This window comes from Ascaphus truei, chromosome 2, assembly GCF_040206685.1.
Source record: "Ascaphus truei isolate aAscTru1 chromosome 2, aAscTru1.hap1, whole genome shotgun sequence".
NCBI lineage: Eukaryota > Metazoa > Chordata > Amphibia > Anura > Ascaphidae > Ascaphus > Ascaphus truei.
In genome coordinates, this window is record NC_134484.1 from 305584241 (window position 1) to 305601285 (window position 17045).

The 17045-nt window shown below is 38.0% G+C and overlaps 1 protein-coding gene across 1 annotated transcript in view; it reads right to left on the reverse strand.

The window, feature by feature from the left end:
• Nucleotides 1-973: 973 nt before the first annotated feature.
• Nucleotides 974-17045, reverse strand: part of RAMP3 (receptor activity modifying protein 3) — a 474329-nt gene continuing 458257 nt past the window's right edge. Inside the window, exon 3 of the mRNA XM_075586435.1 lies at nucleotides 974-6868. Coding sequence (XP_075442550.1) covers nucleotides 6613-6868 — 256 coding nt within the window. The 3' untranslated portion in view covers nucleotides 974-6612. The remainder of the gene's footprint in view (nucleotides 6869-17045) is intronic.

Below are 17045 nucleotides of genomic sequence, written 5' to 3' on the forward strand. Positions count from 1 at the left end.
GGGGCGGGGTTGTGGGCGGGACTAGGTGGCGAGTAGATTTTTTGGTTCGGCGAGTAGATTTTTGGGTGATTTGTCAAGCACTGGCTATTTATTATTTTGGCAACGGACCCCAAGGATGATGCTGGCGACAGAGCCTTCTTATTGATGAGGTTAGTAGAATTTTCTTTATTTTACTACGGTATTTAATGTGTTTAATAATGGCCAAATAATGTATTATCCACATAGGGATAATAGTTATTTGGCACATTATTGTACTGTATGTGTTGGGGTAAGGGGGTATTGGCCCCAAGGGTATGTGGTAGGCCTCCCTTGTGGGTAGTGGGTGAGGGTGGTTAGGCTTATGGGGTGGGGGGGTTAGTGGGGGAGGGTATGTGGGTGAGGGTGGGTTAACCCCTTAATGACTGTAGCGGTTATTAACCGCTATGGTGATTAAGGGGTTATGGGACATTACATTGGATGTTTTTATTCTTGTGTCTGTTTTGCAGAAGCGGATGGGGCATGGGCAGGATGAAGATGAGGATGGCCTTCATCGTGGCAGCCGCACATGGGTGAGTGCTATATGTATTTAATTTCTTTATTGTTCTGTATGTATTTTAAATGGACAACTGCACTATTATCCATTTGTGGATAATAGTCATTGTGCCAATAACTGTATGTATGTATGTTAGGGGGGTATAGATGTTGTTGGGGTCATATATATATATATATTTATATATATATATATTTATTTAGTTAGTGTGGGGCTGGTGTGTGTATTTTTTTTTATTGTGGGTAGTGGGGGTGGGTGAAGGGTGTATTATCCCCAACGGTGGTTGTTTAGGGCTTGCAGGTGGGTAGCGGGAGGCCTTAACCCCTTCATGACCGTAGCGGTATTAACCGCTACGGTCGTGAAGGGGTTAAGTGCACCCGTAACCCCCCCCACAAGCCCTAAACAAACAACAAGGGCCAAATACCCCCTTCACCCACCCCCGCTACCCACAATAAAGCTGGCACGGCTGTATAACCCCTTCATTACCTTAGCGGTTAACCGCTAAGGTAATGAAGTGGACTTTAAATGCATTTTTCCTGCCTCGGATGCATGCCGGGGGGGTCCGGTGCTGATATTAATGGTATCAGCTCCGGAGACCCCCGGCATCAATCCCAGCCAGGAAAAAGGCCTGAATTTTTTCTAAGTGCCGATCCGCCACTCATCCGCTGCCTCTTAGCAGCAACTTGCCATCTTTTTCTTGCATGGCTGATCCGCCAGCAAAACGGTATTCTAGAGAGGTGAATAGCTCCACTTAGCTACTCGCCTCTACTAGAATACAGCGTGGCGGAAAAAGTTGGATATTTAGGCGGAAAGTGCCTTCTCGCCCCGCCACCGGTGGGGAAAACAAACCGCAGCCAAACTGGCGTTTTTTTGGAATCTCGCCACTTTCTCGCCCGTTACTGAATACGGATAGGCTTTTTAGGCGGGAAAGTGGCGAGAATTGCCTTTCCGCTGCTTACTGCATGAACCCCTAAGTGAGATAAAGGCCTTTATAGCGTTATACTGCCTGTTGTGAGATTCACAAAGCAGTGATAACAGTGCAGTATCGTGCTATAATGGCTTTTTATCTCACTTAAAAGAACTTATCACTGCTTTGTGAATCTCATAGCAGACAGTATCACGCTATAAATGCATTTATCTCACTTAAAAGACTTATCACTGCTTTGTGAATCTCACAGCAGGCAATATCAAGCTATAATGGCTTTTATCTCACTTTAAAGCACTTATCACTGCTTAGTGCATAACCCCCATTTATCTCACTTAAAAGCACTTATCACTGCTTTGTGCATAGCACCCAGAAAACCCACTTATCACTGCTTAGTGCATAACCCCCAATATATCCATAGATAATGATCAGTGAGTGCTAGGGTATTCAAGACAAATAATACCCATAAATTGCACTCAGGGAGTTCTTGGGTACATCATATATAAGTGTAAGCAGTATTGGAAAAAAACAAGCATACCCATGTCAAACCCAGAGGTATATACTCAGAGTGATAGTTACTAGTCTAGCGTTATCTACAGTATTTGTCTTTCACCTGTGAGCTACTCCATTATTTTAAATTAATCTATTAAAAGTGTATTGTATTACTTATTCACTGCTTGGGGGTATCATGTGCCCACAACTGGGGTTACTATGTTCTCTGTTTAGTCAATACTAATTACCTACCCCAGAGGAGCACCTTTCCCCTCATCTACCTAGACTTAGCAAGGGTCACCTTTCTTGTATGTTATGGTACATAATGTATCCTGCACATTTCTGTGTTATTCATCCCCAGAATGTGAGACTGAAACTGCATAATTGGCATATACCAATAGACGGGTGAAACAGTCAAAATCTAATCTGCAGACTTTCCGCACTGGTTTTCCCAAACTCCGATCTGCACACAGAAATCCGAAGCCAGATATATCCTAATCCGACATTAGAATCCATTCCGCACAAATCTTATGAAATCCACCGTATGATTTGATGTTAAAATCAGATGGTGGATTTTGAAAAGTCGGTTTCACCAAGAATCTGAAATATGGACCATGACCCCGCCCCCACCCCCAATTTAAAAAATGTTGAATAAATTCGTAATAAGAACTAATAACAAAATTTGTTTTTGATAAGGTTATTTATTGTATTACATTTATTCTTTACTACAATTAATCCTTGTGACATAGTTACATTATTATTTCATATGAAAATAAGGAAGGTAACCTGTATAAAATTTAATTATATCTGTGATTACTTTTTTTTTTTTCAAAAGTATTGCTTGAAATACTTACAGTAGACATTGTTTTAATAAATACAGGACCATTTTCTTCTAAGGGAGACCATCTAAACTTAAACCCTGGCATACAAAGTGGGACAGAGTGCTTTTAAACCAGTTTTGTTTTATTTTGACTGCTAGCCAGAATAGAAAAAAAATCTGGAATTGCCAATCAGACATCTCTACCTCCCTATGATCACCCACCTCACCATCATCGAGAACACAAGAGAGAAAAAAATATTTTGGGTGTGTGCACTCCTATACAAATTTGTTTGATGCAGATTGTACTTAGTTATATATTGCCTCAGTGATAACCTTACAAGTATAGATTCCTATGTATCACAAGGCTATCTGAAGTCTCTTGGCCTATTGTGTGTGTCCCGCTGCAGTGCACAACGGGTTGCAATAATGTTGGCTACATCTGCACATTTACTATAATATGGATATTTAAATAAATTAATCTATTTTGAAACTCTCATTATAGGTTAGATCTAAATAAGATCTTTAAACAATGAAAGCTTCTGAAGCAAAGGAAAAAGGAGCAAAACAAAAATAAAACTATACAAAAAATAACTAAATCACATACAGTACTGTAAATGTTAATGTAAATTTAAATGTTGACTTTTGGTCAATGATGACTTTTAAAGTCATATTGTACATAAGACTTTCAGCTTCAGTATATCTTTTTCAAAAATACATTGCTGAAATCTGGTGTATATGACTGGGAAATTACAAGCAAATTGCATCTGAACTAAGGGTACCAGGTTTTAAAAATGAATCCTCTGAATAGAGTGGATTGCTTCTTTAAATCCATTCAAAAATGTTTTTGAGAAAGTGATGGAAATGCAATGTAATGTAAAAACATATTTAACTTACTTTTCTACTTAGAATAAAGAAAAACATTATTTATTATCCGTAAATGGCAGCAATTGTATTTTATTTACCCAAAAACTAAAGAATTAAAAGAAAATATTTTTTAACATAGAGTATAACATCATAGTCTGTGAGAGGTACATTCCACAAACAAAAGAATATTTCTCAAACATACAGTATTATTAAGTACTGTTCTTTTATTCTTTTAATTTACAAGTGCAATGACAAACTGTTTATTTTTTGATACATTTTAGTTTTTTTAAGACTGTTGGGTCCCCAAATAAGTGATAACCAAGAAGATGTTGGCTGTTGAAAAATAGACTATAAAGAGAGAGAGAGTGTGTGTTTTGAGCTCTCTAAGGTGTCCTCAAAAGTGGACATCATATCATTGCTTTGTTAAACATTAGAGTTCTACTGCTATGTCTAACAATTCACACACTTATAAGGTCACACATTCGATTGGATTATTTGTTGGGAAGCGCCCATTATATTAAATTTGAAATAGGAATAATTTATTCTTTTCAATATATCTTGTGTATATATTATATTCTATCATTGTGTCCGGCATTGTCCTGTCGTGAGTCTGACATATTGTCTTCTTTAGGTGGATGTTTACTATACATTCTTATATCCCTTACTGTGTTCTTTGTGGCGTCCTCCATCCTTTTTTTGCGAGTATATTTTTTAGAAATGTATTGATTATATATCATTTACTCTTTGTCTCCAAGTGAAATTTGTGTATTCTATACATATATATTTATCATGTATGTTTTTATTGTATCTGTGTATTTTTAGTATGTGTTAGTTCATTTGGTCTATCTGTCAGCAATCTGTTGGTTATCCTGTGTTGTATACTTATTGCCTAGCAACAAAGGGGTATTTAAATCTCTGCTATTGGCTATCTCAACATCCTTGGAAAAAGTCACTGATTTGTGACGAAACGCGCCAGGACGTAGAAGCTGACACTACGTCATCACGCATGAGTCTGTGTTGTCTGGACAGACTCGGAGCGTGTGTTACGACCCAAGGATTTCCAGTAGGTAGTCTGAGAAAGTACCTTAGCTGCATCACGCCACCTCCGGAGTGAATAATCAGCCGACTGGATACCTAGACTCACGCTGTGAGCTCGCCATCAGAGGACGTTGGATAACGGATTAGTCACGTTGGCGGTGATATTACATTCACAATTGCTGTTTTTTGTGTGCCACCCTCCCCTTCCTTGTCTATCCCCCTTGTTTTAATGAAATACACATTTATACGCTAAGGAGCGTATGCTTTTTGTTTTCTTTCTATACATATATATAATGTAGAAAAGAAAACAAAAAACGCAAGCTCCATATCGTATAAATGTGTATACACATATACACACACACACACACACACACACACACACACACACACACACACACACACACACACACACACACACACACACACACACACACACACACACACACACACACACACACACACACACACACACATATATGTAATGCCAAATTCATAAGGACCTTGTTTAAAGAACACCAGGTGTATAGGAATTTTATGTTCAATATGAAAGAAGGGGTTCATTTTTTTTTTAAGATCTACTAAAATAGATGCTTGGTTCAAAATCTCACATCTTCTATTTCATTCAGCTTCAAAATTTCTGCGGTGATCCTGATATTATATAAAACGTGATCATAAAATTATATTCCTCATATTGTATTTAGAAAAACAGTGATGTCTGATGATATTTGCAGAGAACACATGAGGCTTCTGCTTTAGTAAATAGTTTAAACTGTTGGGCCTACTTTTTTCATACTTTCATGAACCAGTGTTAAATTATCTTTAATAATCATTTTTTCAGTACCCAATGCTGGAGTAAATTTTTTTTTTACAGAATTTGCTGAAATCTTAACAGTTAAATCAATGTGATATTCCTGATTCATTTGGGATGCCCAGAACATCAAAATAGTGGTAGTTCTAACAATACTTAATATTGTTACTTAACATAAAGAAAGTTTTATGACAAACACAAAAGAGACATTCTAGGGTTAATTATTTAGTCCATTTCCTCCACTTTTTTCCAGCCCTGAGAAAAATTGCTTCTTCCTTCCTGGAGCCAATATTTTAAGGCTCTGTGGTACAAGAAGTTACATTTACTGCATGTGATTCAGTGGATGGCATAACGACTTATTCAATAACACTTCCACGTATTTACACATGTACAAAAATACACAAAGCAATTGAAAATCACACACACACACGCATGCACGCACGCACACACACACACACAGTCTCTCTCTCCCATACACACAGACACACACACAGACACTCTCTGTCTCCCATACACACACACACATACACACAGTCTCTCTCTCCCATACACACACACACACACTCACACACACACAGTGGACAGGAGGAGGGGGGGAGAGTGGAACGGCTGCCGATCCGAACAACTGCTCCTGCCCTCCGCGCCCGTGTGTGTGTGTGTGTGTGTATATATATATAATACTGCACCAGAACAATATTTTACATAAACATCTGCTGTTTGTTCATCTAGCAATAGACTTGCATCTGCCGTCATCATAGAAACTTTTAAAGTCAAGGGAGTTTGAAGAGCTTACACACCCACTAACAATCCATCTGTAGATAAACAGTAGTGATATTTGAGTTAGAAGAAATTAGTTTTGAATGAAAAAAAGGTAAAAAATAAATACATGTGATAACTCATTGGAGAAACTGTGACTGTAAAGACAAACGCTGAAAAGATGTTATAATCCATTAATCCATTATCAAAGCCTTTGTCCAGTGCCATTTAAACCAGTTAAACTTTGTAGAGACACAATAATACTAGCAAAAAATGAAACATACATTTTATTACTACTGTTCTTCTCAAATTTGCGGTAAGAAGCTACAGTACTCTCTTTGAAGCTACATTACTAGTCACAGAAACCCTGGGCAATGGATTCATGAGTAAATGCCACCTCTCTTACTGCACCAAACCACCAGACTGATCATAGCTGCTGTCAAAAAGACAGGGATTAGAATCAGAGTTGTAAGAATGTCATCTGGTGGATCTTCCCATTCCACTTTGTGTGATGTACAATTTGAAAAGAATTGTTTATGGATACCAGTGATGAATCCCTCTGTCAAGGTGTTTGGCCAAAAGCAACCAACATCCACAGATTTGTTTTCAGTACATTTTGAAAATGTATCATAATACCTGTAAAGAATATGAAAAAGAAACATGTCAGTGTAAATAGAACTCATTCAATTTTATACTGGATTAAGTAAATACACTTATAGGCTAGGCAAGTTATGATTGATATTATGGGTGTGCATGTCTGAGGAAGGGCCTGTGTCCCCAAAATGTTACACTTACCTGTTTTTACTATTGTAATTGAATAAATATAGAGCCACCATTTGTATGCAATGGCACCTATGTGCCTCTTTCCTTCACATATTATATGTAACCAATATCTATGGTGGAAATGTTTTTTTAAACGTGTGGATGATTTTAAAATGAATACAGAGAGGTAGATTTAAAAGCATATTGTTATCTTTAGATCCTCCATATTGTAAAGACTTTTAAATATTACTTGAATGAAAACCAAGTGTTGTAAGTGGCATTGTACTCTGTCTTTTTCATTAACCAATGGTCTTTTAAATGCATTACTGTACATATGCTGTAAAAATGTAAGTATAAGGACATTGTATTAAACACGCTATAAGATTGTTGGAACACACCCAAAAAAAAACTTGAGATGTATTTGTTTGGTCTAAGAAGCTGAAACAGCTGTTTCCTCACACAAGTCTGTTTGTAATTATCAAGTAAAACAAAGAAAGCATCGTAATTTAGATGCAGAGAAATCTGAAGTAGTTATGCAAAAGTTACCCGACATTTAAAGTTTTACTGACCCACTAGTGCAACAACAGTAACTAGGGAATATATTCTTTATTCATACAAAATATGTTAAGTGAGATCGTGTGACTTTCATTTTTTTAGTTACATAGAGACATACAGTATGTTATAAAAGTAAAAGACAATCCTCCCATGTCTTAATGGAGGTTATGTATAAAAATGTTCTTGATATAAAACTGATGCAATTCTAGTGCAAAATGCTAATTTGTTTTTGCTTGCATCTGTGCCATATAAACAGAGTTACCTTTATTACTTAGTTTAGAGAAAGTTAAATTTGACAGTCATGGACCTTTTGTTGATGCTGATTTTGGTACAATATGGAATACAAGATCTTCTAAAAAATAGCACACATGGAACAAAAGGGGGATACAGGGTCAAAATATCACTTTAATCGTACAGATGTGGCCAAAATCATAATTCTCATAAAAACATTGCTAACTCCTAAAACCCTTGATGCAAGTAACACCATTCAGGGATACTCAATTTCTAGGAAAGATATGTCAAGGAGAGGAGGAGGGGTGTTACTTTATTTTAAAGACACCTAGCAATTTAATTACTGTATACCCTCTGTTGAAATACCAGTTGGAAAAATTTGCCTCCGCTTTTCTAAGCCTAATCTTATTGCTGGCATCTACCGCCACCCCTAAAGCCCCACTACAATCCCTGACTGATATCACTCAGTTTCTTGGCTTAATTTCCTCCCTGAATAAGAAGTGTGAGCTGTTAGTTCATCGGGATTTCAACTATGATAGGCTTGACCCTAAAAACAACAAAATCCAGATACAACTCAAGTCACTAAACCAGACCAACTAATTTCTCAACCCACACTGAAAAACCTGAAATCTCACAACCCTTCCTTGCTAGACTGAATTCTATCCTCTAGTCCCAATAGAATACAATCCTATGGCATCCTATTTAGTAGTGTACTGTGTAAGGAAAATCAGACCACCACAAACAAGTCTAAAGTTCTACTCACAAGAACATTTAGAACTTTAACCCACAACAGTTACTGGCTGATCTTACCAACTGCCCTTAGTACAGAAGAGACTTAATACCTGACACCAATTCATCACTCAATTATTTCCAATCAGAGATCTTAAAACTCTATAATTCCCATGTTCCATTGCGTAGAATAAGAATACAGGGGGCCACTCTGCATGCATTACAGCTGAATTTATAGCACTCTGCAAGTTTAGGAATGCCTTGTAGAAAAATTACAAAGTAACTGGCCCTACCAAGGATCTTACAGTAATAACTACAGATGCCTGAAGAATACATGCACAAGGCAAACAAGACACACAAAAGCCCAATATTACTTTGACAATCTGCCCCAGAATACATCAAATCCAGCAAACTTCTGGAAGGTCATCAACAATATATTCCAGACTGCAAGCCATAAACAACCATTTAGTATCATTAAGGATGATATTACTCTGACAAATTCCACTGACATTGCAAAGCATTCAATGAATACAGTACTTTGTGGGGTGTGCTCTTTCAATATTTTGCCCCCAAAACTCCACAGTAACTACAATCCTAAAAGTTTGCAATGTGATCCAGTGTGGAATGGAACTGGGACAATTTACTGGTGCAATATTCCTAGATTTTGCAAAAGCTTTTGATACTATTGATCATGTTATCTTGCAAAACAAACTTCAGTGCTCTGGAAAAGGAAATATGCTTTAAACTGGTTTCATTCCTACCTATCAGGTAGAACCTAACATGTGCCTATCTCTTGCTCTAACTCCAACCCCTTGGATATCACCTGCGCTCTCCCGCAAGGGTCTGTTCTGGGGCCGCTACTCTTCTCAGTCTTCATCAATTATCTACTTACAGCTTTTAAATCAGCTTCAATACACATGTATGCCGATGACACAATGTACTTCAATCTGATTTCTTAAGATTTTAAAATTGGATTTCCCAAAACAAAACTGTTTTTAAAAACTGACAAGATGGTAACAAGGGCATTTGGGACAAGGATACATTTCTAAAGCTACCAATGATGGATGGACGGACACACACATACTGTACAATAGGTCAACGAATAGTGAAAAAAGCCCGAAGCACAACTTGCCAAAAAACTGGTGTAAACAAAGGCAAAAATGAAAGATTTCTTGGATTAAAAAACATAGCACAGACGATCCTGGCAGATCCTCTGATGCGTTTCACACACAGGGCGCTTTGTGAAAGAGTGATCTGTCAGGGTGTAGAATGATACTGATAAAGAGTGATTAACAGCTGTATCCACTTATTAAACATTTGAATAATCAGACACACCTAAACATATGTTCACAATACACCAATGAGCGACCTCATTGGTGAGGAACACACCTGACATAAAATTGTAATTGATACATTCAAATACAAAAAGGAAGACTGAAAAAATAATAAATGAAATCCTATGAAAATGAAAACATATAAACATGCTAACATATAGACCATACTACACACAATTGAGCCAGGACGGACATAAAAACATTGATTAAAAAAGAAGGAAAGAACATGAGAGTGTAACCATGACTAATGATAATATATATCTAAACAACTCTCAAATTCATAATATACAAAATCACAATTGAAAGGAGGACTATGTATAATAGAAACATATTATAAACATATTATAAGACCATATTATATGGAACAATATATTATAAAGTGAACTGTATAATGTCCATAATAATTGGAAACTCGTAGATCTGCTAGAAAAAAAATTATTGTGATCATAAAAAATTATCTAATAGCAAATATGGTCATTATTGAGAATATACTGGAATTCCATGATTTCTAAAATGGACCTCAAAAGGAAGGGAGAGGGGGAGGGAAAGAGGGGGAGGAGGAAAAGAAGGGAAAGAAGGAAAGACAGGGGGAGGAGGGGAAGAAGGGGAGGGGGGGGAAGAGGAGAGAGGAAAGAGGAAAGGAAAGTTGATGGACCAAATGAATCATGAAGTAGTTGTATGGGTTGAATAGAGGAATGGCGATTACTCAAGTAAGAAGTGCTTGAGTTCCCATTCAACGTTCAACCCTCTAGGGTGAAGAGTGTCAAGGGAAAAACCCCAAAACATCTCTCTTTTGTTGAGAATATTTTCTCTGTCACCCCGTCTCTTGGGCATAGCAATATGTTCTATACCAAAGAACTTGAATTTCTTGATGCCTCCCTTTGGACAACAAGTGAAATCTGTGGGTACCTGATGTTGAGAGTCACCACTCTTAATCAATCTAGTATGCTCAGCTATCCTATTCTTTAAGGGTCGGATTGTTCTCCCCACATATTTCATATTGCAACCACACAGGATGACATAAATGACGTAACTAGTATGGCAATTCATAAAAGATAAAATCTATAGTTAGATCTAGGTTAAATAATAGTAATCCTGTGTGTAGGTTTCACATATTGACAATATGAACAATGGCCACATTTGTGGAACCCATGTGGTATACCACATATCTGTTTCTGTGTAGATGAGCTGAACATACTCGGTGAAATTAGAGAACCCAAAGTTCTATCCTTTTTAAACACCAATCTTGGCCTATCAGTCAAAACTGATTTCAATTCTCGATCCAACTGTAAGGTACTCCAGTGTTTCTGAATAATGCAGCGAATTTGGTTAGCTTGGCCATTATATTGAGAAATGAACAGTGGACCAATATCTGAGGAATCCTTACCTCTGATGATAGATCTGCTTTTTTTTATTAATATTATTACTTCCAACCAAATCACTTCTGTCTCTCTTTTGTGCCTCCTGAAAGGCATTCTCAACAATCTGTTTATGATAGCCTACTAGTGAACCTCTCACCGAGATCTGTAGCATGTGTTAGGAAGGACTCCTCCTTGGAACAGACTCTCTTTTATAGCGGAGAAACTGTCCCTTGGGGATCCCATAGATGAGGGATCTAGAGTGACTACTGTTGGAATGTAAAAATGAATTCCTAGAGTGTGCTTTCTTAAAGACATTTGTTTGTGTTTTGTTTTCTAGGTCTATATGGAATGTCACATCCAAAAAAAATTATGTGGTGTATATCAGTGTCCATTGTAAACTTTAAATTAATGTAATTAATGTTTAAAGTGTCAAAAAATGTGTTTAATGAGTGAAGATCGCCATCCCTGATAAAAATGAAATCATCTATGTAACGTTTGTACATGATGATATGATGACTAAACAGATTGGTGCTCCCATAAATGAAAGTTCCCAAAGACCCATAAAAATATTAGCGAAAGAAGGAGCAAAAGAAGTCCCCATAGCAGTGCCTTTAATCTGTAAATAAAATTGTGAATCAAAAGAAAAATAATTGTGAGTGAGTAAAAATAAAATGCATTCTTGAATAAAAGTGCTCTGTGCCTGTGATAATGTAGAGGTATCCAAAAAGTGTTGTGTGGCAAACAAACCGTGCTCATGTGCTATGATAGTATATAAGGATGTGACGTCCATAGTGACCAACCGATAGCTTGGATTCCAATCAATGCCTTCCATACACACTAACAGATCTGCGTTGTCACGAATATAAGAAGGGAGGGAATGTACCAAGTGTTGTAGAAACCCATCTACGTACCTAGAAACACCATCTCGCAAAGATGCAATGCTGGACACAAGGGGCCTCCCTGGAGGATGGTCCAGACCCTTGTGCACCTTTGGGAGATGGTGGAAAACTGGCTCGACAGGGTGTGGACAATTTAAGTAATTATACTCTTCAGTTGTCAAGACATATAGATAGATTATATGCGTGTATGTATCAAATATAATTAAAGTATTCTATTGACTACCCCTTTTATCACTCAACATGACATTATTATTACCTTAAAATAGATACAGCATCAGCCTTGCCCGCTTATATCCAATCGCAACACACTACCCCTCGAACTCAAAATTTAAGCGCCACTGCACATGCGTGACTACATAGAGTCAAGCACTCTTGCAACCAATTGCGCATGTGTGGGGAGATAGATATTAGCCTTCTTTTTGTGGGTGCATGACTCAATAGAGTCAGGGATAATGAAGCTGATTGCGCATGTGTGGGGAGATAGGATTTGACCTATATCTTCAGTAAGCTATTAGTAGCCATTGCGCATGTGTGGGGAGATAGAATATTTTCCACCTTTGCAACTGTTATCATCTATAGCACATGCGTAGGGAGATGCAATTTTCCGTAGAGTCAAAATAATATACTCCCACAACAGATACCCAATAAAAGTATTACAGGATTAACATAGACTCTGTCATGACTGATATGATACTGTATCCATATAGATATAGAAATGTCTAATATTTGTGATAAGCTGGATGTCACTAAATTCAATACACGTGTGCTTTAAGCTACCCTGAGATATAAAGGGCGCAATAATGTCAGAAGTTAAAATGATGATAATAAAAAAAATAAATACAGCAAAAATAAAGTATTGATATACGCATAACCTCCATCGATTGTAGATATAAAGTTCATTCTTAATCAGATGCATGTATAAACAATTACACTCATAATAAACCTTGAAGGGTTTATATCACTAATAATATAGTCGCAAAATTGAAATGTAGTGTTATAAATTCATATATAACGTTAATACCATGGACAGGTAACTCGCAGGATTGGCATGTAACTCCAAAAGGTTGGCAAAGATAAATGGTTATAATCAGATTAGTTGGACATTAGCCAAAATAATAGAAAATAGAAAATATACCCATGGGGAAGATTGTGCGTTCAGATCATACAGCTTCAAATAAAAGGAGTGCAGGTGAAACCTTCATTGAGCCCATTTGGACTCCTAGTCTTTAACTTATAAATCCACTCGGACTCAATGCGTAATAACATCTGGTCAGTATTCCCGCCTCTAGCAGGGCATTTCAGTTGGTATATACCCATAAAACTTATACTTTTCACATCACCGTTATGGAACGGTGTCACATGTCTTGCGACTGAAGTTTCACCAGAATGCTTAACAGAATTGACATGTTCGAGTATATGCCTGCGGAACTGTCTGGTTGTTTTGCCTACGTACCTCTTGCCACAATTACAAGTGATGAGGTATATAACATTAGTAGTCCGACAGTTAATAAAACTGTCCACACTAAAGAGCTGGGTATTAATCAATCCCCACCATCTCATTACTATTCATGTTTATGAGTGGTTATATATATATATATATATCAGGGATTGCCAGTGTCCTGTTTAGTTTACGGTTAATTTATTTTTATTACAATTACATGAACACTCAGTAATATATGTTTTAAGTAAAATAATAAAGGTTACATTTTATTAAAGTGGTGTGCATTTAAGTGAATTTTCTTCGGGACACAATCATTTTGCGTCCCTTACTTTACTGATTCACTTTCAGTTCATAGTTTGCACCCACCTATAATTATCGTATGAATTTTTTGTTAATTAGTAAGGTTAAAGTTGATCACTCCCTATCCCTATCGTTTTGTGTCTCTCTCCACTAACGCCTCAAAGGCTGAAATGAAGGGACCTCTAGAGACACTGGGCACAAAAATCGATTTCCTTTTAAAGCCTGAGTCAATATGACCAAAGAAAGAAGCAGTATCAGAACCCAACGGTTAAGTATTATTCTCCCGATAATGGGTCTCCATATCAAGAGAAAAGGCAATATCCTGAAATGTATCAGATGGATCCCTTATAACAACTGTATCATTAATAGTATCACCCGAAATATCCAAGTTGGTAGTCTGCTTCGAATACATTTTTTTTAAAGCTAATTTCCGGGTGTATTTCTGAAGATCTATAACAGTGTCAAAAAGATCACATTTTCTATACCAAGATAACTACCCAGCGCTCTGGGAAACGATTAAGAAAGACTTGGAACAGTGGCAAGGTTTCCAGATATCATGGATTGGGAGAATGATTTCCGTTAAGATGAACATACTCCCTAGACTATTATACTACTTTCAGACACTCCCAGTCCATATACCTGGCGCTGAACTAAAGAGCGAACAGAATGTTTAACTTTATTTGGCAGGGCAAAAGACCCAGAGTAGCAAGATCGGTCCTGATGGCATCAAGAAGAAGGGGGGGTATGGCCGTCCCAGACATACATAAATACTACATAGCAGCACAATTGAAACAAGCTGTTATGTGGAATGCCGACCCAGCCAAACATTGCTGGATAGATATAGAATCCAAGTATGCCAGAATGCCTTCTCTGCCGGCCTTCCTCTGGAGTATAGACAGGTGAGATAGGCAAGCACATAACCTAAAACTACAAGCGTCACTATTTACCTGGGAATTATGGTCAAAATACAAGACCAGATTTGGCCTGTGCTCAGCTAACCCGCAACTCACGCCCCTATCTAATAACCCAAAATTCCCCCCGGGATGCAGATCTAAGCTGTACGAATAATTAAAATCAAAGGGGATCGGGACGATCGCGGATCTTCTAAGCTTTGATACGTTCCTGAACTTCCAAGAAGTACGCGCCAAATATAAGATCAGGGAACTGGACACATTCAAATATTTACAAATCTGACACTTTGCCCAAAAGATATGCCCAGCCCCAGAATTCCCCTCTCTTACCAAATTCGAGCGACTCTGTACAGCAAACACCTACCAAAAGGGACTAATCTCCGATATATATGCTATCATAGAAAATTCGGCGGCCCCTCACGATCACGACTAAATGCTCAAATGGGCTGCAGATTTGAACATTACAATAGAAAGAGAGATTTGGGAGGAAATCTGGCAGGCAGCCTCGGGAACGTCCCTATGCACCATAACAAAGGAGAATATTTATAAAATTCTCTATCACTGGTACCTCACCCCAGCGAGATTAAACCAGATCTACCACCTGGCATCAGACCTATGTTGGAGAGGCTGCGGACTTAGAGGGGACATGGCCCACATCTGGTGGACCTGTCCGGAAATTGTTAAGTATTGGGCTAAGGTCCACAATTTGAAAAAAGAAGTCACAGATCTAGAATTACCTATAGAACCACTGACCTTCTTACTTGCAAGGCCAATACCCGGAATTGGCCGGACAACTAGGAAATTAATCTCCTATATTTTAACCGCGGCCAGATGTGAGATAGCGGCCTCCTGGAAGAAACAAACCACCCCATCCAAAAGGTCCATTAAAAAAGGATCAGTGAAGTGATGCTAATGGAGAAGTTGACGGTAATGCTCAGGCAAAAGCTCATCGCATTCGACAAGATATGGGAGCCCTGGTCACTCCTCACGAGAAGAGGACCCTAGTAGATACTACTCCAGGGAGCAAACTAGCCCCCCCCCGTATCTCAGCACCGCCCCTTGTCACCGATGGACCCAGAAATGTGGCCGCCAGGATGTGAACCCCCCTCCCCGATCTCCCCCCCCCCCCGGCCCCTCTGTCCTCATTCTTCGAGGACCTTCTTTTCTAGGACAACCAAGGTTGCCCTTTCTTTTCCCCGCAAAAAGTTAAAATGTTTTTGTATTAGGCTGTGAAATGAACCTGTAAATCATTTGTTGTACCAATGCCTAATAAAATTATTTTGAAAAAAAAAAAAAAAATCACATTTTTTATAAGGTGCAAAATTCAGTCCCTTGTTTAGGAGTAATATTTGTTGAGGTGTTAGTACAGTGTCCGAAATATTGATCACATTATTTAGACATGGATTCATGAGTATTTTTTCCTCTTGGAGGATCCGCTTAGCCAGCCGGTTCTTTTTTCCCCGCCTTGGCCCCTTCCGTTTTTTGAATGTGACTTAGAGGCCGTGGATCCGGATTCATTCCCAAGAGAGCAGGTAGAGTGTCTCTTATCCCCGGACTCCTGGTTTGAAGCCCCTCCAGAGTGATAACTCATTTCCGAAAAAGAGACAGAAGGCCTGTCAGTACCATCAGATGAATCTGTATCTATACTAGATGTCTCCGTATGACGTGTTTTAAGAATTGATTTCTTTGGGAACCTTTGATTTTATTGTCCCCCTGTTTTTCCCCATTGACGAGATGTGGGTTGAGTGGACCCCCTTTGTTGTTTGGGGTCATTTGGTGTAAATTTCTGCCAATAATAAATTTGATTTCTCTTATTATCCATGCGGTCACGTTCAAATTTATCCTGTTTTTTGAACATGACGGCACCCTCCATCATCTTAATATTTTTTAGCAGAACCTCATCATTATGGGCAAATTGATCCATTGACTCGAATTTAAGCAATTCAGACTTTAATTGATTAATAGATATAGAGAGGTCTAATGCCTGGTTGTAACGTTGCTTTTTCTTTGATTTTTGACAGGATGATCAGTTCCATTAATTTTTTGGAACAGTCATCCAGTATCACTTTCCATTGATTCTCAAAGTCCTTGTCAAGGAACCCAAATGATGGCATTTTTTTTAATCTCAAACCCCTTGGGATGCAATTAACCAACAAATAATTTTCAAGACTAACAATGTCCCACCATATCTTAATATCATGTGTTAGTAATTTCTCCAGTTTAACAACATGATCAATCAGGTCAATTGGATTTTCACATGTGAGATCGATTAGGGTTTCATCAAAGACAT